Source organism: Narcine bancroftii, chromosome 13 (assembly GCF_036971445.1).
Source record: "Narcine bancroftii isolate sNarBan1 chromosome 13, sNarBan1.hap1, whole genome shotgun sequence".
Classification (NCBI taxonomy): Eukaryota; Metazoa; Chordata; class Chondrichthyes; order Torpediniformes; family Narcinidae; genus Narcine; species Narcine bancroftii.
This window is the reverse complement of record NC_091481.1, coordinates 67624187-67649406: the sequence shown is the minus strand read 5'-3', so window position 1 is coordinate 67649406 and position 25220 is coordinate 67624187. Positions and strand designations below refer to the sequence as shown.

Genomic DNA, 25220 nt, shown 5'->3' with positions numbered 1-25220 from the left:
TGAACAAACTAAATCTTCCCAACCCTCACACCCATGGAACCATCTATTTTTCTTGCATCCGTGTCTGAATCTTTTAAATTTAGACATAGACCATGGTAATAGGCCCTTTTGGCCCATGAGCTAATTTCACCCAAATGACCTACAGCCCCATTATGTTTTGAAGGATGGGGAGAAACCAGAGCACCTGGAGGAAACCCATGAAGGCAAGGGAGAACATACACACTCCTTACAGACAGTACTGAATTTGACCCTGGTTGCTGGCTATGTAACAGCATATGCTAACCACTTACACTAACCATGCTGCCCCTTCTATGCTAACTGCACCTATTGTACCAGCATCCTCCACCACCAATGCATTCCGGCCACCCATTACTCTGCGTCAAGATAAATAAAATTGACTCCTTACATCACCCCTAAATTTTCTTCCCTTCACTTTGTACAGATATCCTCTGGTGTTTGCTAGTCTTGCCTTAGGGTGGACAGCCAGCTCCTTTTTCCTATCTATGCCTCTCAATCTTGTGGTGCTCCATTAAATCACCTCTTATTCACTCCAACGAGACTCTGTTAACCTTGCTTCATAAGACATGATCTCCAATCCAGGTAAATTTCTTCTGACCCTCTCCATTGCTTCCACATCCTTCTTGTAATGAGTTGACCAGAACTGAATGCAATATTCAAAGTACAGTCGAAGTGGAGTTTTATAGAGCTACATTATCTCACATCTCCTGAATTCAATCCCCAACTAATGAAGCCCAGGCCTTCCTAACTATCCTATCAGCTTGCATGGCAATCTTGAGAGATCTATGGATTTTGACCCCAAGGTCCCTCTGTTCTTCCACACTGTTAAGTATCCTGCCATTAACTATTCTGCCTTTGAGTTCAATCTTTCAAAGTGTATTACTTCACACTTTTCCACCTTGCGATGTATCCTGTTTATATCCTGTTGTAACCTTCTACACTACCTCTAGATTTCGTGTCATCTGCAAGCTTAGTGACCCATCCAGTTTATTTAATTCACAAAGAGCAGGAGTCCCAGAACAGATACCTGTAGAGCTCCACTAGTCACTGACCTCTAGGCAGAATATGTTCTATTTGCTACCACCCTCTGCTTTCCGCAGGCAAGCCAATTCTGAAACAAATTATTCAACTAGGACTTCCCCTACCTCCTCTGCTTCCAGGCACAAGTTGCCTTCTTTATCCTTAAGCAGTTCAACATTCTCTGTTTCTTAAATATTTAATTTGCTAAAAATATATTTTTGTGGACATTAAAAAGGAAAGTGCTGCTTCCTTTGATGTATGTGATAGTCTGGGCCAAACATAATGCCCGAATTAAATTAAAATCCTGAAAGTAGTACATAACTTGCTTCGTATAACCCTGTGTTCACGAGTCTATCTAGCACACACTTAAATGCCACAAAACATTATAACAATTTTATCTTGAATGTGTACATGTACAATCTCCATCATATTACCTGGATATCTGTAGGGTAACCAGTAGCAAAGTAAAACTCAAATTTGAAAGAATTGCTACCCATTGGCCTGCAGATCAAAATGGCATCTTTTGACTTGCAATTTTTTCCTTTAGGAATGTTATTTTCCAACTGCTTAATGAAAAATTGTTGAATGAATAAATTGTTCAAGGAAAATGGGAATTGATACTTGGATTTCCATTATCTTCAGTCCATCCCTGTGGGAATGAATGGCCTTGTATTTAGGATTATTTGTATATTTTTGATTCTTGGCATTTGTAGGTGAATCTTCAAAATAATAAATTGTCTCTGAAGCCAATTCTGATCCTGAACAGTCAGTGCTTGCACAGTAAAACCCCTGGTATCCGACACGTATGAGGATTGGTAGATGGCAGAGATTGCTTGAGATCTGTATGGATTGTTGTATGGTGTGTTGTATGGATTGGCGAACTAACAGCGAGATGCACCAATTTTAAACATCCATATTTTTTTACCCATTTATTTTCTGCTATTTTATTGCCAGTTGCTTGAATTCCAGATAACAGAGCTTTACTGTCTAATGATAGAATAAATGGGTGGGGGGGGGGGGGCTATACTCTTAGTTTGACTAGGGATGCCACAGGTCCTAATCTGTCCACATCAGCATCGATCCTCTTTTTTTATTTTAAAGTTCCTAGGTGCCTAACCTCTTGAATTGTGGCCAGGAACTGTACATTAAGATAAGATTTGCAGATAGTCTCAATGATAAATCCAGCTGCAAATGTATATGAAGAAAATCAAAATCCATGCACAGTTTGAAATTGGTCATTAATCATTACTGAGGTGGCATCTAGAGGAAGTTGCCATGGTCTATGGAGAAACGATCTGTACTTCCTCGAATAAAAACAGCAAATGCTGGAACAACTCAGTGGGTCAACGAGTGTCTGTTTCAAGAGAAGCATTTCTCATCCTGGAACCTCTGTCTTTCCACCACTTGTCCTTTTTGCAAATCCTGCCTGACCCCCTGAGTGTTTTCATGTTTTTCTGCTTGTATTTCAGATGTTTGACATTTATATTTTTCTGTTTTCTAGAGCAGAATTTTGGTGTGAATGAAGCCAAGTTTGAAGAAATCGCTGCTGAGAACCGAAAGCTTTCAGAAGAGTTGAGAAAACTGGAGTTAGAAAAGCAGAATGAACCAGTGGGTCATTTTTGTATTTTGATCATCTGACCACTTCTACAAAATTTAAATGGTAGACATCTGCTCATCTATATTGGACTTTAAATGTATGGAAAATGTTCTGGTATTAATATTGGAGGAGTACAATAATATTTTAAATTTAGACATGCAGCACAGTAACAGGCTCTTTTGGACCTTGAGCCCATGCTGCCCAATTAACCTGGCACGTTTCAAATAGTGGGAGGAAACTGGAGCCGCTGGAGGAAACCCATGCAGCGCAGGATTCGAACCCTGGCCCCGATTGCTGGCACTGTAACAGCGTTACGCTAACCGCTACACTAACCATGCCACCCTATGTGGCTGATGCTTTAATTTTCCATTAGTTTCCACCACTTTGAACCTTTATAAAACAATCTTTTGAGGAATAGGGCATAGAGGTTTGGGCAAGAGGTAATTGATGGAGACCTTGTGTACCAGTAGTGAGGAAATTGAAGTATAGGAAAAGGAGTTGTATGATCAAACTGGTGTGGATTGGGGTTCCCAAGTTAAGCGAAGGTGGATAGCTAGTGTGAGGTCATTGGTTATGTAGATGTTTTGTAGTTGCTTTAAAAAAAATGGTGGTCGGAATTTAATTGTGCTGGTGTTGTTTCTGCTCTGATTTCAAACAGGTAGGATTTCTTTACTACTTGACCCTTAATTTTTCTCAGTTCCATGTACCAATCTTAAAAATAGTCTCTTGAAAGATCCGATTTTTAACTGTCTCCAGCAGTGTATTCCATGCATCCACCATTCTGTGTGTAAAACGTACCTCTTGGATACCCCCTGTACTTCCTCTAAAGCACCTTCGTAAATAGCTTCTGGTGTTCGCCATTTCAGTCCATTGTGAGATCTGACACCTGACCTGGTTTGTTTCCTGACACTGGGTCAAGTCTAGCCTCTTCTCTAGTTGGTGAATATTTTAGAGGAAGTGATCACAATTTTCTCTCTTTAACCATGGCACTGGACAATTTGGGAAAACATTTAATTGAAAATATGATGCTCGTCCACTCATCTCTTGTCACCCATCACCCCTTTGGTACCTGGCCCTGTGACCACAAGAAGTGCCACATTTGCACCTCCCTCACCACTTCATTTGTGGATCTGTAGGGGTCATTTACTGCACCTGATGCAGCCTCCTCTACATCAGGGAGTTTGGACACAGTCCAGGAGATTGTTTTGATGAACACCTTTACTCTGCTGTAGCAGCAAAGACCTTCCAGAGGCCAAACATTTTAATTCCACACACATGACACACTGACATGTCCGTCCATGGCCAAATTGAAGCCACCTGCAAATTGGAGGAACAACACCTTACATTAAGTCTTCAGTCTCCAACCAGACGGCATTAATACACTTTTGACAGCTCCAATTTTCATTAACCCCCCCCCCCTTCTCCTAGTCTCTTTTCCTCACCCCTTTATCTCCCATCTTCTGGTTGCCCCCTGCCACTTCTCAGTTCCACCCTCTCACCTCTATCTAACTTTAAACTGTTAGCCTGTATTCCTTCCTCTCCCTCTCCTCCTCCCATCTACTTTATTCAGGAGTCTGCTTCTTTTTCTAGATACTTGATGAAGGGCTCAGGCCTGAAATGTTGACTGCTTTTTACTTCCTATGGATGCTGCATGACCTGCTGAATTTCTCCATAGCACTCGACTCCGGCATCCGCAGATTCCTTTGTTTATCTTGAGATGACCATTGAATGCAAGAAAATTAGAGGGTTATTGGAGTGGGCTAGGGAAGATGATTGTTGAGTAGGTTTAGATATTGTGGGCTGAAGGGCCTGTTCTCTGCTGTTATGCTCTAGGACGAGTAAAAGAGGGAGGTGTGATGCGCGATATCGTCCTTGAGGGATGTAGTTGGGAAATGCATGTGATTGGTAGGTGCTGGGGAGAGTGGAAGGAACGAGTGAAATTGGAGACAGTTGATGGAGGAAATGAGGGAGCAGAAAGGTCCTGCGACCGGATAAGATGATGTTTTGTGGTGAGGTGGTTCATGGAAAATCAAGCTCATCTGGGACAGAATGCAAAAGCAATCAAAGAGGAATTAGAATCCATAGGTTTGTTAGATATTATCATAGCTAAATATTGAACTTCAGAGAAAGGGAAAAGTGCTGATGATGTAAGCTAATCACAGCTGGAAAATAATTGGTATTTAATTTGAAGCTTTCTCACGATTTTGAAATACCATACGATCTGATGCCATTTTAAATGGTGGTTCTGCCTTGCCAACAGAAAAAAAATCCTCAGGGTTGTATGTGATGTCATGTGTGCACCTTGACAATAAATCTGTTAACGCTGTTAATGGGAACCATCGGGAGCGAAGTGAACCACAGATGTAACCAGCTAAATTCAGAAGAACAAGGGGTTTATTCTGTTTCTTTACTGCAATTTGACCTCAGGATCGTGTCCAAGCACTGGAGAAAACCAAAGCAAGCTTACAAGCAGATGAAGATAAATACAGGCAATATCTTCAAGCCATGGAAAGTCATCAAGCTAATCTGGAACAGAATGCAAAAGCAATCAAAGAAGAATTAGAGTCTACAGGTTTGTTATTTATCATAACTAAATATTGAACTTTTAGAGAGAAGGAAAAGTGCTGATGACGTAATCTAATTATGGAGCAGGGATCACTGTTGCAAAATAATTGGTATCTAATTTGAAGTTCTCTCACAATTGTGAAATAGCATACGACCTGATGCCATTTTGAGTCATTTCAGCTCAAAACCTTGCAAGATGTATATCCAATTGCTAGCTATTACTGAGGTAGCTCTCAATCAGTGATACTGGAATCAGGTTAAAATGAGAGGATGGACTTTTAAAGTACTTTTTTACATCATGGCTGATATTTGTAATGACTGCCAGAGGAGCAAAGAGATTGTGGAATCAGATGCAGTTTCTTTATTGAGACATTTGGACACATTCACACCCTCTGATAGATGTTGCCCTGAGATATTTGCCACGAGTCTATGCCATCTAGTTCTTGTTCTACCAAACCTCAGTGGAAAAGTTTTACCCTATCTATTACCTCTTGTGTCCCTCTGGTCCACCAATCTTGTCCTCTGGTCCTGACCTTTATTCTCCTTAGTCTGTACATTGGCAGGCAGCGGTTCAGACTTACTTGGAAACTACTCTGCCAGCAAAGCTTCCAGATGCTGTATTTACTGACCTTTGCTGGTAGCACATTTAATCTTTTAATAGGAAAGATTGTCCTGCTGTTTTGGTGTCCAGGTCAACACCTCTGCCTTGGCTTCTTGCAGGTGATGCAACTTCCAACTAGGTTCCAAACAGGGAGGTCGCGTGATTCTCCACAGCCCACATTAGTGCTGAATATCTCCATGAAAATTAGTAGGTTAATAATCTGACTTGCGGTTATTTTACTGCATTTCAAGTCACAGAATTTTTAATTTAGTTGTTGGGGAACACCTTTAGTTGGGGGCACAAAATAGGCTGGAAAGATGACTGGAAGTTGTGAAAATAAAAGAAAAATGTTGGAAAAATCAGCAGTTTTATCAACCTGAAAAGTTAACATTGTTTTCCTGTGGTTATTGCCCCGAACCTGCTGATAATTTTGACCATCTGGAATTTTTTTGTTTTCTCAACGACTTAATCATGCCTGATTTTTGCCATAATCGGTTAATCCATAGAAACTAAATGAATTGATTGAAATTTAAACTTGTTTGTTAGAATGAAACCTATTTGTGTCCATTGAATTTAATAGTTCTTTCCATTCTCTTTTTTAAAAAAAAAAAAAATCCTAATATGTGCTGGACATGTATGGTTTGTGTTTTAAAGCACTGGAGTTGGATGCAGTTAAGGAAGAGAACAAAAGATTACAAGGGATTTATGATTCGCAGAAAAATTCAGCTGTGGATGGCATGAAAATGAACCGTGAGAAAAATGATCTGCATCAGGCATTAATTTACTTGAATGAAAGTCTAGAAGATGCAGAGAAGAGGATGTGGAATGAAGAGATGAAACTGTCCAAAGCCAAGGAAATGGTGAGGATCGAGTGTGGGGTCCTGCCTGCATCCATCTCAGATTTAAACTCTTGGTTCTAAACTGTGACCATTTCTACATGCATCGCACAAGGTGCTGGAGGAACTCAGCAGGCCAGGCAGCATCCATGGCAATTTACACTGGAGTCCTTCAGCAGGAATACGAAGAATCAGACAGTAATTGCAATAAAAGGGGAATGGGGGAGCATAGGGAGGGAAAAGAGAAGAAAGGAGCTGAAGCGATGGGCAGAGGACTCAGAAAGATACCCTGTGATGGGAGGAAGGGACTAAGGATTAGAGGAGGTGGACAGGTTGGGGAAGAAGAAAGTGAGAGAGGAATAAAAATTGGGGAAGCAGGTTTCCAGAAATTGGAACAGTCCAGATATTGATGCTGTCAGGTTGGAGCCAGCCCTCCAATTTATGTGGTCTCAACCTGGCAGCACATGAATGGACATGTTGGTATGGCAATGAAGTCTAAGCCCCTTGTCTGCTACTTGCTAATTGATATGAATGGAGCATGAAGTCCAGCGCCACCAAGTTAAAGAAATGTTTCTTTGCAATGGTGTTCAGGACCTTGTTAAACTAATCGTGGATTGTTCTGACACCTGAAAAGGACTCACTTTTTTTTCTTGAACGATGGTTCCTATGAATATTCGTAAAGGATTATTTAAGGTGGTATTTTGAGTGGGGGGGGGGGGGGAGATCGAGAACCACTGTTTAGGAAGTGCAACCAGACCCATATCAATGTCAGTTTCTAAATTCTACAATCCTTGAGTTCAGTTTGTGCGGTGCCCAGAGGTACTTGGAGGATTCTAGGTTTTTTATTACTAATGCACAACCTATCACTTTATTCTGATGTGAGTGCCATTTTTGTTAGCTTGTGATCATTTTCTGTGTCCGTCTGTGACATTTTAACGATTCGTAGCCACAAATCCTGAAGACTAGCTTTTCACCTTGTGTCCAAAATGACCTCTGCACTTTAACGTTTTTCATATGATGATCTGATTTGCTCCTGACTTTCCCTGCTTGATCTCGGGAATGAATCTGGCACCACATTTGTGCTATGTCTTCAAGTCCATTGAAATTTAAAGTTTGAGGGCTGGTAAATAAAACAGTTGAAAGAGCGAGTTTTGTTTTAAGACAGGCGGGATCTTTGGATTTATCTGCTCAATTTATATTAATATTATTACAGGCATACAAACAACTGCAGTTTATTTAAAATTCATCACTGTCTTGGATTGTCCTTTCATGAAAATGCATGTTGAGGTAGGAGAGGGAAAGTAAAGGTTTGAAGTAAAAATAGAGTTTAAACCATTTTTATGAAGTAAACCTCAGTGATTAAGAGTTGAGTAAATGTCCAGATGCTTAGTTTAGAAAATGTTGTGAGAACAAGCCGGGTCTGTAAGTGTTGGACTTAAATGATGAACCATTTATCTGCAGATTGTGAGACAATGCCCTGTGTTTGTAAATCTGAGCGGTATATGGACACACTATCTGTTGAAAATATTCATTTATTTTCATCTGCCACGCATCCAATGTTCATTCACCTTCTATTATTGCCTTTGCTTTAGCTGGAAGTAAAACTGCAGGAGTATCATACAATGGCTTGGAAACTCAAACTAATCCCCAAAATGGCTGAAAATGCTCAAGGACAAGACTTTGAACTGAATTTCATGGATGTGGCCTCAGGGAAAATGAATACCTTGAAAATAAAAGTAAGGCCTTTTATAATTTTACTTTGCACCGTGCCCTCCTGCACACCCTCCGCCCTGGGCGGCCCCTTAGTTCTGTTTTGCACACCTATACTTCAATATAGGTTGACTTGCCTGGACTGCTTTTCATGTGAAAATTTAAAAAAAAAAGAATTCAAAAACAGGTGGCAAAGATTTGAAATACAGAAAAATCCACATTATCCAGCACTCAATCTACCGGAAAAATCAAACAACCAGAAAAAAAGTAAAAGAAATGAAGACATTGAAGTAAATAAGAAAGTTTTAAATAAAAGTTTAAAATTGTAAAAATAAATATTCTTCGAAGCAACACACAACTCCTTGGTGAAGATACAAACATTCAGCCAGTGGAGTGCCCCGGTCGTGCCCCACCCGCAGCAGCTATTTGATTAAAGTTTCAAACCCTAACCCTAATGTGTTTGAATAAAATGGTGGTGCCCAGGATGAAGAGCTGCCAATGCTGCTGGGACAAGTCTCCCAAAGTGTCTCCCTGTCCCTACTTGGTATGTCTTTGTCTTTATTAGTCTATTATGTATGTTTGTAAGGTTTATCTGTAATCTTGAGTTAATTGTGACGGTGGCACCGTTAGCTTAGCTGCTAGTGCGACACTGTTACAGTGCTTGCGAATGGTGTTTGAATTTAAAGGAAAGTGCGCCAAAGGCTTGACTGGGACACTGGTGTGGAGGTGAATTGGGTTGCGCCGAGGGTCTGACCAAGATGAACTGGTCATTACCACTTGCCGCTGGGGTGACTCTCCCAAAGTATCTCCCTGTTCCTACTTGCTATCTTTATTCTTATTGGGTGTATTAGTACAGCTTTATCTGTAAACCCTTGTGGGGGGGGGGGGGGAAGGTGGGGAGGAATTCATTATAACGGTGGCACAGTTAGTGTAGCGTTCACGCAACACTTACAGCGCCAGTGACGAATTTAAATTTTGTAAGTTATGGGAATTACATGATTAAAGTGAGCTTTTCATAATTAAAGACTAAAATACTGATTTCTGTTCTTTGTTGTCAACTGGAAAATTCACATTTCAGGCATCTGTGATCCCTGTAGGTGCTGGATAATGGGGGTTTTACCATAATTAAATTGCAAAGTAGCATTTTAAGCAAAAAGACAAAGATCAAAAGAATTTTACTCTGTTCAAATAATGTCTTCATATTTTGATATAACCTGTTCTACTTTTACAGAATGGTTTGATGACACTGGTAAAACAGCAAAATGAAGAAATTCAACATCTGATAAACAAGATCATGAGTATGCAAGAGGCCTGTGAACAAGTATGGAGTTATTGATGTTGTGCAGTATCCTGTGGATTTTACTTTTAGTTTGTAAAGTAAAATGCGTTTGCTGAAGATTATAATTCATTCATTTAGGTGGAAAGCATGAAAGATGACAAACTAAATGATGTGAAAATTTTAGAAGCACAAATCCAAAAGGTGGATGAAACAATTAATCAAGAAAAAGAGGTAAATCTCTCAAGTTTTCCAAAACGGTTAAATGAACAGATTTTGACCTTTGTAATAGAGCTGTGATCTGGAGGTACTCCACGTAATCATCAGAAAACCTGGCACCGTGTCCACAACGTTGTGCAGACCAGGATCATGATTAATTTTCACAATATACATGCATGAACAGAAGTAAGGCCGCTTCAGGATAAAGGAGGCAACCTGTGCCTGGAGGCCAAAGAGGTCCTTTGGTTCGGTATTCACCAGAGAAAGCAACCTTGGTCAGAATAGAGCAAGCTTATGTGCTTGACCATTTTGAGATTAAGAAAGAGGAAGTGCTAGATCTTTTTAAAAACATTAGGATTGATAAGTCCCTAGGATCAGACAAGAAGTAACCCAGGTTGCTATGGGTAAAGTAGGGATGAGATTGCGGGGGCTTAGTGATGATCTTTACGTCCTCCTTGAATGGAGGATTGGAGAATGGCAAATGTCCCCTTGTTTTAAAAAGGTGTAATGGGGGAAATTCTGGGAATGATAGACCAATGTATCTTGCATCAGTGGTGGGTATACTAATGGAGATGATTCTTAAGAGCAGGATTTATGAGCAGTTGCTGAAGTAGAGTCTTTTTGGGGATTGTCACTATGACATTGTGAGGGGAAGGTCATGCCTCAAGCTTAATTTAATTTTTGAGGGGGGTCACAAAAGAAATTGTAGATGTGGTGTACATGGATTTTAGTAAGCTATTTGACAAAGTCTCCCATGAGAGACTTGTTCAGAAAGTCATGAGGTGAGGCTGTGTAGATTTAGAATTGGCTTGCCTGTGCAAAACAGAAGAATAGTGGGTTTTAAATATTCTGCCTGGAGATCAGTGACTCGTGGAGTTCCACAGGATCTGTTTTGGGACCCCTGTTCTTTGTGATTTTTATAAATGACCTGGATGTAGATGGGTCAGTTAGTTTGCAGGTAATATGAAGGTTGGAGGAGTTGTGGACTGTGTTAAAGGTTAGTGTAGGCTACAACAGTGAGTAGGGTGGGTGGAAATGTGTGTATTTTAATGCAGATGAACTTGAACCAATATTGTGACATTGTGGCCATTCCAGAGATTTGGGTAACTCGGGCAGGAACGTGTGCTGAATGTGGCAGCCTTTAAATGTTTTTAAAAGGATGAGAAGGGAAGCAAAAGAGGTGGGAGTGGCATTGCAGGTCAGGGATGCTGTTACAGTTGTAGAGAAGGGGGAAGTAGTGGAGGAATTGTGCACAGTCAGAGTGGGTGGAATAGGAAGTGGGCAATAACCGTATTAGGTGTATAATTATAGACCCTCCCCCCACCCAACCCATAGTGAGAGATATCAAGGAGCAGATAGTGAACCAAGATTCTAGAAAGGTACAAAAATATTTTTTTTTTAAATTAAATTTTTTATTTTTCACACCATAAATCACGTTAGCCATGATATACACTTTTTCTTTTTCACACATATACAGTGACTTTTTCTCCCCCCCCCACCTCCCTCCTCCCAAGCCACCCCCCCACCCCCCCCTCTCATCCATTTTAGGTATACAATCTAGGTTGCATTAAGCCAGTCAGACAATTTTGTCATTCAACAAAAATACACCAGAAATTCTACTGAGTCCATTCTTTTCTTCTCTTCTCCTTCCATCAACTTAGGTAATGTTTGTTCCCGGTAGGTTTTCGCTATTGTATTTAATGTAAGGCTCCCATACTTGTTCGAATATTTCAATATTATTTCTTAAACTATATGTTATTTTTTCTAATGGAATACATTTATTCATTTCTATATACCATTGTTGTATTTTCAAATTATCTTCCAATTTCAAGGTTGACATAATACATTTTTTTGCTACGGCTAGGGCTATCTTAACAAATCTTTTTTGTGCATCCTCCAAGTCAATTCCAAATTCTTTGTTTTTTATGTTACTTAGGAGAAAGATCTCTGGATTCTTTGGTATATTGTTTTCTGTTATTTTATTTAATATCTGATTGAGATCATCCCAAAATTTTTCTACTCTCTCACATGTCCAGATTGCATGAATTGTTGTTCCCCTTTCTTTTTTACATCGAAAACATCTATCAGATACTGTTGGGTCCCATTTATTTAACTTTTGCGGTGTAATGTATAGTCTGTGTAACCAATTATATTGTATCATACGTAGCCTCGTATTTATTGTATTTCTCATCGTTCCAGAACATAATTTCTCCCATGTTTCCTTTTTTATCTTTATATTTAAATCTTGTTCCCATTTTTGTTTAGTTTTACCATTTGTTTCCTTATTCTCCTTTTCTTGCAGTTTAATATACATATTTGTTATAAATCTTTTGATTAACATTGTATCTGTAATCACATATTCAGGGTTACTTCCCTCTGGTAAACTCAAATTGCTTCCTAATTTATCTTTCAAGTAGGATCTCAGTTGGTAATATGCCAGCGCTGTATCTCCAGTTATATTGTACTTATCTCTCATTTGTTCAAAGGATAAGAATCTACTTTCTGAAAAACAATTTTCTATTCTTTTAATCCCTTTTTTTTCCCATTTTCTAAAGGAAAGGTTGTCTATTGTAAAAGGGAGTAGCTTATTTTGCGTCAATATTAGTTTTGGTAATTGATAATTTGTTTTATTTCTTTCTACATGAATCTTCTTCCATATATTGAGGAGATGGTGTAATACTGGAGAAGTTCTATGTTGTACCAATTTTTCGTCCCATTTATATAATATGTGTTCAGGTATCTTTTCCCCTATTTTATCTAATTCTAATCTCGTCCAGTCTGGTTTTTCCCTTGTTTGATAAAAATCTGATAGGTATCTTAATTGTGCGGCTCTATAATAATTTTTGAAGTTTGGCAATTGTAAGCCTCCTTGTTTATACCATTCTGTTAATTTATCTAGTGCTATCCTCGGTTTCCCCCCTCTCCATAAAAATTTCCTTATTATTTTCTTTAACTCTTTGAAGAATTTTTCTGTCAGTTGTATTGGCAATGCCTGAAATAAGTATAGTATCCTTGGAAAAATGTTCATTTTAATACAGTTTATCCTTCCTATCAGTGTTAGTGGTAGCTCTTTCCAATGCTCTAAATCGTCCTGTAATTTTTTCATTAGTGGATTGTAATTGAGTTTATATAATTGGCCTAGATTTTTGTTTATTTGTACACCTAGGTATCTTATTGCCTGCATTTGCCATCTGAATGGGGATTCCTTCTTAAATTTTGAGAAATCTGCGTTATTCATAGGCATTGCTTCACTTTTATTTACGTTTATCTTGTATCCCAACACTTCTCCATATTCCTTCAATTTCTTATATAATTCTTTTATTGATAGTTCTGGTTCTGTTAAGTACACTATCACATCATCCGCAAATAGACTGATTTTATATTCCCTGTCTTTTATTTTTATTCCTTTTATATTATTATCTATTCTTATCAATTCTGCTAGTGGTTCTATAGCTAGCGCAAACAATAACGGTGATAGTGGGCATCCCTGCCGCGTTGACCTGCTTAAGTTAAATTGCTTTGATACATGTCCATTTATTGTCACTTTCGCTAACGGTTCCTTATATAATGCTTTAATCCAATTAATATGCTTCTCCGGTAAACTGAATTTTTGCAATACTTTGAACAAATAATTCCATTCTACTCTGTCGAAGGCCTTCTCTGCGTCTAAAGCAACTGCTACTGCAGGTGCTTTATTTCCTTCTACTGCATGAATTAAGTTAATAAATTTACAAATATTGTCTGTTGTGCGTCTTTTTTTGATAAATCCAGTTTGGTCTAAATTTACCATTTTCGGTACCTGTTCTGCTAATCTGTTTGCTAATAGTTTAGCTATTATCTTATAATCTGTGTTTAGCAAAGATATTGGTCTATATGACGCTGGTGAGAGTGGATCTTTCCCTTGTTTTAATATCACTGTAATTATTGCTGTTTTACATGAATCTGGTAAGTTTTGTGTCTCATCAATCTGGTTGATTACATCCAGGCGGGGCGGTATTAATAGGTCTTTAAATGTTTTGTAGAATTCTATTGGGAGTCCATCCTCTCCTGGTGTCTTATTATTTGGTCATTTTTGTATTATCTCTTGTATTTCTACTGTTCCAAATGGTTCTGTTAATTTATTTTGTTCCTCTATTTGTAGTTTTGGTAGTTCAATTTTAGTCAAAAATTCATCTATTTTCCCTTCTTTCCCTTCGTTTTCAGTTCGGTATAATTGTTCATAGAATTCTCTGAAGTTTTCCTTAATTTCTTTCGGATTATATGTAACTTGTTTGTCTTTTTTCCTTGTTGCCAATACCATTTTCTTAGTTTGCTCTGTCTTAAGCTGCCATGCTAAGATTTTGTGTGTTTTTTCACCTAGTTCATAATATTTCTGTTTTGTCTTCATTATATTCTTCTCCACCTTATATGTTTGTAATGTTTCATATTTTATTTTTTTATCCGCCAATTCTCTTCTTTTAGTTGTATCTTCCTTCATTGCTAATTTTTTTTCTATGTTTACTATTTCCCTTTCCAACTGCTCTGTTTCCTGATTGTAGTCCTTCTTCATCTTGGTTACATAACTTATTATTTGCCCTCTAATGAATGCTTTCATTGCGTCCCATAGTATAAACTTATCTTCCACTGATTCCGTATTTACTTCAAAATATATTTTTAATTGTTTTTCAATAAATTCTTTAAAATCCTGTCTTTTAAGTAGCATGGGGTTTAATCTCCATCTATACATTCTTGGAGGGATGTCCTCTAGCTTTACTGTCAGTATTAAGGGTGAATGGTCCGATAGCATTCTCGCTTTATATTCTGTTTTTCTTACTCTATCCTGCATACTAGCTGATAACAAAAATAGGTCTATTCTTGAGTATGTTTTATGTCTAGTCGAGTAGTATGAGTATTCCTTTTCTTTTGGGTTTTGTTTCCTCCATGTGTCCACAAGTTTCATTTCTTGCATTGATTTAATTATAAATTTGGTTACTTTGTTCTTCCTGTTAATTTTTTTCCCCGTTTTATCCATATTTGGATCCAAATTCAGATTGAAATCCCCTCCTATTAGTATGTTCCCTTGCGTATTAGCTACCTTCAAAAAGATATCTTGCATAAACTTTTGATCTTCTTCGTTAGGTGAATATATATTAAGTAGATTCCAATGCTCCGAATATATCTGACATTTTATCATAACATATCTCCCTGCTGGATCTATTATTTCCTCTTCTATTTTAAATGGCACATTTTTGCTAATTAATATAGCCACTCCTCTTGCTTTTGAATTATACGATGCTGCTGTTACATGTCCTACCCAATCTCTCTTTAATTTCTTGTGCTCCAATTCAGTTAAGTGTGTTTCTTGGACAAATGCTATATCTATTTTTTCCTTTTTCAGTAAATTTAGTAGTTTCTTCCTTTTAATTTGGTTATGTATTCCATTAATATTTAAAGTCATATAGTTCAGCGTAGCCATTTTATATTTTGTTTATCTTCTCTTTCTGTTTTTCCATCATTACCTTTCCTCCTTTTCCATTTCTGTTTTCTTATTTTCAACTCTTTACAAGACAACATTCCTACAACATCCAACATTTTCCTTATTCTCCTATTTCTATCTTCTTTATCCCCAATCTCCCCTTCCCCTCCTGAGTTGTCCTTTATCCCTTGTCGGACAACCACATCTCCCCTCTCCATTTGGATTTGCGAATCCACTCGCAAGCGTCAACTGATTTTGCAGTGACCGCTATTTTCCCCCACCCTGCCCCCCCAGAAAAGATTTCACTTTTCATATGTCACAAAGGTCACTCTTTTAATTCCCTCCTTATTCTCTCTATTCCATTACCTTCCCTTATTAATTCTTGTCTTTCCTATCTATATTTTCCTCTAATTATAGATACATTCACGTATGCACATTGTCTCTATTCACTCTTATACCTCTTTACCCGCATACATATCAATCGTGGTCATTTTTACCCTCATTACCCGTCTTCATCCCTCAGTCTATTTTTGTCTTTACCCACATACATATCAATCGTGATCATTTTTACTCTCATTACCCGTCTTCCTCCCTCAGTCTATTTTTGTAATTGTTCTGCAAATTTTCGTGCTTCTTCTGGATCCGAGAATAGTCTGTTTTGTTGTCCTGGAATAAATATTTTCAATACCGCAGGATGCTTCAGTATAAATTTATACCCTTTCTTCCATAAAATCGCCTTTGCTGTATTGAACTCTTTTCTCTTCTTTAGAAGTTCAAAACTTATATCTGGATAAATGAAGATTTTTTGCCCTTTATATTCCAGTGGTTTGTTGCCCTCTCTTACTTTTTCCATTGTCTTCTCCAGTACCTTTTCTATTGTCGTATATCTTAGGAATTTTACTACAATAGATCTTGGTTTTTGTTGTGGTTGTGGTTTAGAGGCCAATGTTCTATGTGCCCTTTCTATTTCCATTTCTTGCTGTAGTTCTGGACATCCTAGGGTCTTAGGGATCCACTCTTTTATAAACTCCCTCATATTCTTGCCTTCTTCATCTTCCTTAAGGCCCACTATCTTTATGTTATTTCTTATGTTATAATTTTCCATTATATCTATTTTTTGAGCTAGTAGTTCTTGTGTCTCTTTAGTTTTTTTATTAGATTCCTCCAATTTCTTTTTTAAGTCTTCTACCTCCATTTCTGCTGCTACTGCCCGTTCTTCCATCTTGTCCATTTTTTTCCCCATTTCTGTTAAGGTCATATCTATTTTATTCACTTTCTCTTCTGTGTTGTTTATTCTTCTTCTTAAATCATTGAATTCCTGTGTTTGCCATTCTTTAAATGACTCCATGTATCCTCTAACAAGAGAAAGTATATCCTTTACCTTGCCTTTCCCTTCATCTATTTCACTGTATTCTTCCTCTTCTTCTTCCTCTGGGTTGGCCATCTGTTGTTTCTTTGTTGCCCTTTCCTTCTCTTCTTTCTTGTTTTCATTGTTTTCTGTGGTCTCTTCTTGCTGCAGGTGTTCTGCAGCTGTCGTTGCCGGCTGTGGAGATCGACTCCCCAGCTGGTCCCCCCCTCCCGTCGGTGTGTTTTTTTTCATGCGCGGTTGCGCACTTTTACTCGGCTCTGTGAGCCATTGTTGTAGTTCTTTTTCTACCGACCTGAGGATGCGGGCTCCTCTCTCCACAGCGGGCCTCTTCGGACAGGTAAGGCCTTCACCTTTTTCCTCCGTTGTCTTCTCTTCCTCTCTTCTTTCCGTTGATTTTGATTTTTCTTTTTTTGTCTCCATCTTCTTTCCACCTTTATACTCACTTTTCTTTAACTTTTATTTCTGTGCCTTTGTATTTTCTCTTGTTTTTCCCGACTTTTCTGGAGAGGGCTGGAGTTCTCCGTCCGGCCACTACTCCATCACGTGACTCCTCCAAAGGTACAAAAATATTAATGTAGTGATTGGTCGATTTTTAACTTTCCTCATATTGATTGACAGTGAAGGATAAGGATAGAGTGGTTCAGGAAGGACACAATTACCTTACCTCCAGTCAATTAATCATCCACTATCACTTTCTCTAATTTATTCCATGAGGCAAATGTCTAATCCAATTCACTACCTCACCATAAACACCAAGTGATAAACTCTCTGATTAACTTCCCGTGTGGTACCTTGTCAAAGTCTTTACTTAAGTCTATGTAGAGAACATCCACGGGATTTCCTTCATCAATGTTTCTGATATCACCCGGGTGTTGCCTGTATTGAGGAATGAGTCCTCTGAGGCAAGGTTAACATTGCAAGGGCTCTTCTCTTTGGAGTGAAGAATACTGAGAGATGACTGAATAGAGGTCTACAAGATTGAGAAGCACAAATAGGATGGACAGTCAGCACTTTTTTCCCCCAAGGTGGGAGTAGCAAATACCAAGGGACATCTGTACAAGGTGAAGGGAGGAAAGTTTCAGGGTGATGTCAGGGATAGGTTTTTTCACAGAGTAGTGGGTGCCTGGAATACGTTGCCAGGGGTGGTGGTGAAGGCTGGTACATTTAAAAGACTATTAGACAGGCACATGGATGCAGGAAAAATAGAGAGTTAAGGGTGTGAGTTAGGAAGAGTTTAGTTTGTGGAGTAGGTTTGTGCCAACCTATATAAACCTACTCCACAAACTAAACATCAAGGGCTGAATGACCTGTACTCCATGGTAATGTTCTATGGTCTTTGGCAGCCATTCTCAACCTTTATTTGGCTGTCGCTCCCTGAGGACTCTGCTCACAATTTATTGGCCCCTTATCCTATGCAACAGTCAAGTTTAGTTGGTTTCTTCTGTACTTTTTTCCTACTGACCACATGTTTAAAAATAAATAAATAAATAAAAAGAAAATCATTATTTTGGTCCAAGGCCCATCCTACCCCAGGGCAGCCTTTGGACCCCAATGAGAATTGCTGATCTATTGTATCATTCCTCAGTGCATTTTGAATTCTGTCATTTTGGTCATTACCCCCAGGGGCTCTGTTTAACTCAAGATCCTTGATTAAACTTTTTCATTCCATTGGTTCAAATGTGAAATGGCCACTTCCTCGGTTGTTCTAGTGCACTACTGGGGATTAAAAAAAATCCCGTGATCATTCCAACATGCCTTTGATATTTCCCCATTCTTGCTCTGACCTATTGAGAGAGCACTTAAACTTTGATTATGGAAGAAATGTAATTCATTGCCAGTTTCTTGCAGGAAGATGATCGTGAAATGGCAAAGCATGCTGAGGAGCATGAATCCCTGGAAAACAAGAAAAAATGGTTGCAGAAGACCATGAAAGAAGAATTGGATGAAGTGATTGGGCAACTGAAAGCAGCTAAATACCGGTTTGTAAGGGTTCATAATATTGGAAGTGGAAGTTCACAGTAATTGAAACTGACCTTTTAACAGAGTAATGTGATTTTTGTTTTCAGGCTACGAATCCAAAATTGTGTTAAAACTGAAAAAAATTAACAGTTTTATTATCCGTTTTTTGAAGAGAAATACAAAAACTAGATGCTAGAACCTTGCACCAAGTTGGAAAGGTTGATGTCAAGTTATCAATGGAAGGGAAAGAAACTGAAGAGGGGCTAAGAGGCGATGGTCATTGCACAGGTGATGGGAGAGATGGCGAGACCACTAGGAGAGAGAAGTACAGGAGTGGGTAAAGAAGAGATGGTCCATGACTTGCAGGAAACCAGGCGCGTGAGAGTCAGTCCTTCACGGAAACCGGCCCAGCTTGTCTGTGCTGAACAACATGCTCTTTTACTTTTGCCTCCATCAGGCCCAGGCCCCTCCAATCCCCTCCCAACCATTTTGTAATCCATGTGTTTCTTAAAGGAAGCTGCCATACCTGCCTCCACCATTTTGGTGCTTGTTCCATGAGTCCACCATGTGAAGAACTGTCCCTTGACCCTTTTAAATCTCAAACTAACCCCTCATCTTTCTAGTAATACCCTCTCATCTTAGATTCTCTCTATCTAGAAAATAAACTCACTATTTACCTTGTCTATTCTCATGATTTTATAGACCTCATTAAGATCTTCCAACCTCCTACACTGCAGGGAAACCAGACTTTGTTTGCCAGGCTCTGATAACACTTCTTCCCTAATCCTGGCAGCAACCTCATAAATCTCTGGACCCTTTCCAACCTTATCATGTCTTCATATGGCTAGATGACCAAAACTACACACAATGTTCCCAGTGTGGCCTCACCATTGTCTTGTAAGACTTCAACATGACGACCCAAAACTGTATTCAAAGTCCCGACTGATGAAGGCAAACTTTCCAAATGTTTTCTTCACTCTTTTTTTATCTAGTAAGGGAATTGATGGATATGGAGAAAAGACAGGTAGGTGGAGATGGGCCTGACATCAGATCAACCGTGATTACATTTAATGGCGGAGCAGGCTTGATGGGCTGGGTGGCTTGCTCCTGCTCCTATTTCTTATGTTCTTATCTGTGCTGCAAGCTTTAAAGAGCTATGTTCTTGAACTGCTCGGTCCTTCTACTCCATAACACCCTGCCATTAACAGAGCAAATATCACCCAAATCTTAACCAAATGCAGCAACTCTCACTGGTCTGTGTTGAATCCACCAGTCCTCAGGCCAGTTCCCCAAATTGGTCTGGACCCCGATGCAAACCCAGGTAACCTTCTTCACTGTCCATTGTAGCACATATTTTTGTGGTAGGAAATCTGTTGAAAGCAGAAGGTTGGAAAATCACAAATGCCACTCCACTATTCAAGAGGGAGGGAGACAGTAGAAAGGAAATTATAAACCAGTTCGCCTGGTGTCAATGGTTTAAAAGATGTTGAAGTCAATTGTCGAGGTTATGGAGTAATTGGAGGCACATGACAGGATAGGCCGAAGACGGCATAGTTTCCTTAAAGGAAAATCTTGCTTGACAAACCTATTGGAATGTTTAGAGGTTGCAAGCAGGTTAGGTAAAGGAAATGCAGTGGATTTTCAGAAGGCCTTTGACAAGATATAATAGGAAACTTCCTAGTGTAGGTAGAGCACTGGCTGATGGACAGGAAGCAGAGAGTTGGAATACAGGGATTGTATTCTGGTTGGTTGCCAATTTCTGGTGTGTTCCATGGGGGTCTGTATTGGAGCAGCTGCTACTTGTGTTTCTTCAATGATGGAGATTATGGAATGAGCGGCTTCGTGGCCAAGTTTGCAGATGATGCGAAGGTAGGTGGAGGAGCAGATGGTGTTGAGGAAATACATAGGCTAAGATTGCCCGAATCTGACACAGATAAGGTGCATGGTCAGAGAAGTGGCAAATAAATTGCAATGTTGGAAAGTATGTGGTCAAGCACTCTGGTAGAAGAAATGAATGGCCAGTCCATTTTCTAAATCTGGAGAAAATTGAAAATTCCCTGATGCAAAGTTCTCATGCAGGATACGCTGAAGGTAAACTTGCAGGTTAGTTGGTGAGGAAGAATACAAATGGATTGCTGGCATTCATTTCAAGAGGAATAGAACAAGAGCAGGGATGTGATGTTGAAGCTTAAGAAGGCACTGGTGTGACCTCATTTGGATTATTGTGATCAGCTTTAGACTCATTCAAAAAAGGATGTGCTGATGTTTGAGAAAGTTCAGGGGAGGTTAACAAGGATGATTCTGGGAATAAAAGGCTTATCATATGAGGAACATTTGACAGCTCTTGGCTTGTACTCGTTGAAATTTAGGAGAATGGGGGATCTCATGGAAACATTTAGAATATTAAAAGACATAGACAGTAGATGTAGAAAGGTTGGTTCCCACGCTGGGAGTGTCAAGGACAAGTGGGCACAACGTCAGGATTAAAGAGTGTCCACTTATGAAGTGCAGAAAATTTTATTTTGCCAGAAGATGGTGAATGTATGGGATTTATTGCCACTGCTGGTTGTGGAGGGCAGGTCATTGGGTGTTTTTAAGGCAAAGATTGATAAGTTCTTGATTAGTCAGGGCATCAAAAGTTATGAGGAGAAGGCGGGGGAATGGGGCTAAGTGGGAGACAGGAACAACTCATGATTGAATGGCGGGGCAGACTCAATAGGCTGAACTGCCTAAGCCTTATAGATGTGGTTTTAAAATATTTTTAGCGATAGGTTTTATGATCACTTGGAAAGGGAAGGACTAGTTAAGGGAGGTTTCAGAAAATTGATGAAGGTAAGGTAATAGATCAGGATTACATGGTAGATTTGATGGGCTGAATAGCTTATTTCTGCACTAATGTCTTATGTTCTGAGGAATATCAAGCCACATCTCACGCACCATTGGTGACTTCGTTACTTCTGATTGTATCTTTCCCACAGCCTCTAAATTCATTGTTTCCCAATCAACAAATCCATTTGTCCTGGTAGACCCTTGTTTTGGCATGCTCCTGCCCCACCAAACTATTACCATCTTACCTTGAGTCTATTTTTGTTTCGCTTGATCCTGTTCCTGCCTTTCTACATCCATAATACTTTGCATGCTTATCACTTCAACAGCTTCCAGATCCCTGGAAATTACCTGCTCATTTGCACCATGGCAGTCCATTCTCTAAACCCTCATCCCCATATACTGAAGGTCGCAATACCCTTCGTTTCTTATTCAACAACATACCCAACCAGTTCCCCTTCACCACTCTCCTCCACCTGGCAGAACTTGTTCTCACCCTCAATACCTTTGGTTTATCCCACTTTCTCCAAATCAGAGGTTGTTATGGGTACCTGCATGGGTCCCAGCTATGCCTGTCTTTTTGTTGGCTAAATGGAGCAATTCATGCTACAAGCCTACACAAGGTACATAAATGTTGTCTCATGCACCCATGATGAGCTTGACATTTTTATTCTCTTTGCTGCCAACTTTAATGCCAACCTTAAATTCACTTGAGCCATCTCTGGCAATGGTCTCCCCTTTTTTCAATCTTTCTGTCTCCATCCCAAGAGATAAACTCACTACTGATTTTTTCTACAAACCCACGAACTCGCAGTTACCTTGATTACACCTCTTCACGCCCTCTTCCCTGTAGAATTCTATTCCTTTCTCTCAATTCTTTCACCTCCGTTGCATCTGCTTCCAGAATGAGGTCTTCCATTTCAGAACATCTGAGATGTCCTCCTTCTTAGAAAAAAAACATGGCGTTTTCCTCAATTCTGAATTCCCCTTACTGCATCTCTTTTTACTGCACATCTGCCTTGGGCCCCTCTGCCCCGAGATGCAACAGGACTCCCCTTGTTCTCACCTACCACCCCATCAGCCTAGACATTGAATATATCATCTTCTGCAGTTTCTGCCACTTGCAATGTAATCCCATCACCAGATGCATCTTCCCCCTCTTATGGGAACAGCTCCCTCAAGGAATCCCTCATCCACATTCCTTTTCACAGGGATGGGGCCTATAAACTTTGAGCAGAGTCCATACTGGACCATAGCTGAAAACAGGTTTTGACGAACTTCTAAGTTCTAACTAGTATTATTGCACTTGCAATGATTTTCTCTCCAGGTCTGACCAAGTGGAACAGAAGACAGCAGAAGTAAAGAAAAAAGCAAAGAACAACTTGCAGTTTGCCCTGAATATAATGAGCCAACATGTTACCACTGTAGAGGTGAGTCTTAAAATTTAATGCAGGAATGGTTAGCATAGCAGTTAGTGTTGTTACAATGCCAGAGATTGGGACTGGGGATAGAATCCCACGGTGTCTGTAAGGAGTTTGTATGTTTTCCCTGTGTCTGCATGGGTTTTCCCTGGGGACTCCTGTTTCCTCCCGCTGTTTAAAAAGTACCAGGCAAGGTAGCTTAATTGGTGGCATGGACTTGTGGGTCAAAAGAACCAGTTACTGTGCTGTATGTCTAAATTTAAATTCGTGCATGTTAATATCATTCATCTACATCAAGTTCCTTTCAGTCAAAGTAATGGATTGGCCCTTCGGCCCAACACATCTGCTAACTGAATTGGAGTTCTGGACTGGTCACATTTCTCTGCCATTGTTCTGAACCATTCCCAACCATACATCCAAATGCCTTTATAAAGAGTTTGTGGCCTTTTCCGTTCAACTCAGTTTCTGCTGACTGGGCTAGAGCCATTTGAGGGCTGAGGATAGACCTGAAGGCAGTATGAAAGGATGGATAATGAGCTTCTTTTCCTCTCTTTGGTGGGGGGTTGTCTGAAGGAGGCAGGGAAGCCAGTGTGGTATTCTAGCAGTGTTCTGTGGTGCACTGTCTCAGGGTTCTTTGTGAATTGAAAGGCACCAGGAGAGCTCCAACCTTGCATTGGCCAGTGTGACACGGATGGTAATCCCATTGTGGACTGGATGACCACCTGTTCAAGAGGTGCCACTAGTTTGGTCAGCTTCAGGGGCTGGTTTTGGAGCTTATTGCAATGTGAGGCTGCCGTTTACAGGAAATGGTCCTCTGCAGCTTTAGAAGTAGCATTCAGAGAGTGGATGGGTGACATAAAAATAATGCTGGAGAAACTCAACAGGTCAAATAGTACTTTAACAAAGATAAAGCTGCATAACCAATGTTTCAGGCTTGAACCCTTCATCAAGATTCTTGGAGTCCAATGGCTTGTACACCATTGTACATTTGGGAATGAGCATAAACGAGGATAAAAAAATCTTATTTAAATTAATTCTTACAAAATTAAATTTTTAATGAGATCCTTGAGCTTGGTGTTCCTGTGCAAGTTTTTAAAGTCAGGCTCCAAATAGGATAGTGTTGGTCAAAGGCCACCTCTGCAATGTCAAGGAAACTACCTTGCTAAATCCACATTAAATTTAAATTTAGACATAAAACACCATAACAGGCCCTCTCGTCCCACAAGTCCATGCCACCAATTACAGTCAAATCCCGTTTTATGTGATTATTCTTCCCAATTTTTACTCGCGTAAGATGAATTTGCATTAAGCAATTAATAGAATCAATGGGAATAATTACAATGAATCTCTGTCCTTTTAGAACATCCATTAAGATTTACAAAAATGTTTTAAAAAAACTTAGCTGCATGTAATGCCCACACTGTTATGATTAATAAAAATAATTGATATTTTCATTTATTTTATAATTATATCATAACTAAACTATTTCTTAGAAAAATATTTATCCAAAGTTGACTTCACAGATTTTGATTTTTTTTTAAAAAAACATCTCATTATACAATTTCTAATGGCTAGTGATTGCTTTTCTAAATTGCTGCATTTTGTTTAGGGGGGGTGGGGTGAAGGCAATGAAGAATATTTCAGCCTTTTCCTGTAGTTTTGGAAATCTATTTGGAAGATTTAATCCAAAAATCTTTTTTAATTAATTGAAGTTGTGGCATGCTATTGTATCATTTCTGAAGATCAATCAACTTTTCTTGAATTACTGCATCAAAATCAGTGGGTTGTTCCTCAAATGTATCTAATATCCAATGCAGGATATTGAGGATTAACAGGTCATTAAATCTTTTTCTTTCCTGCAGATTAAGTGCATTTGCTGTAGGTGTTTCATATAAAATGTTTCCATGCCCCCCCCCCCATACACCTTGGGGCCCTCCTTATTAAGGATTTTGGTCTGTGGGGCCCCCCTCTTAAATATGTTGTGGCCCCAGGGGTTGGTGGGGGGGGCGGGGTGGCTATGGCCCCTGTTGAGAATGGCTGGCTGAGACCCTACTTGACTATTTTGTCCATTTCTGGTTGCCTCATTATTGGGAGGATATAGATGCTTCATGAAGGGTGCAGAGAAGATTTACCATGGACAACATGGCTGACAGAGCTAGGGATTTTCTCACTACAGTGGTGGGTGGCTGGAATGCACTGCTTGGGGGAGGGGGGTCATGGAAGCTAGTACAATTAAGGACATTCAAAAGACTGCTATGCATGTAAGAAAAAGAGGTTTATGGTTGTGAGAAAGGAAAAAATGAGATTGTGGAGGCACAATATTGTGAGCTGAGAGCCTGAATTCAGCT

General features: G+C 39.4%; 1 protein-coding gene across 4 annotated transcripts in view; it reads left to right on the top strand.

Moving 5' to 3' along the window:
* ndc80 (NDC80 kinetochore complex component) overlaps positions 1–25220 on the top strand; it is a 52609-nt gene that overhangs the window by 24379 nt on the left and 3010 nt on the right. For all 4 annotated transcript variants that reach the window (XM_069908107.1, XM_069908108.1, XM_069908109.1 and 1 more), the window contains exons 9-16: positions 2540–2646; positions 5063–5207; positions 6456–6661; positions 8230–8373; positions 9579–9668; positions 9765–9857; positions 18515–18645; positions 22779–22881. In XM_069908107.1, the coding sequence (XP_069764208.1) occupies positions 2540–2646; positions 5063–5207; positions 6456–6661; positions 8230–8373; positions 9579–9668; positions 9765–9857; positions 18515–18645; positions 22779–22881 (1019 nt within the window). The remainder of the gene's footprint in view (positions 1–2539; positions 2647–5062; positions 5208–6455; positions 6662–8229; positions 8374–9578; positions 9669–9764; positions 9858–18514; positions 18646–22778; positions 22882–25220) is intronic.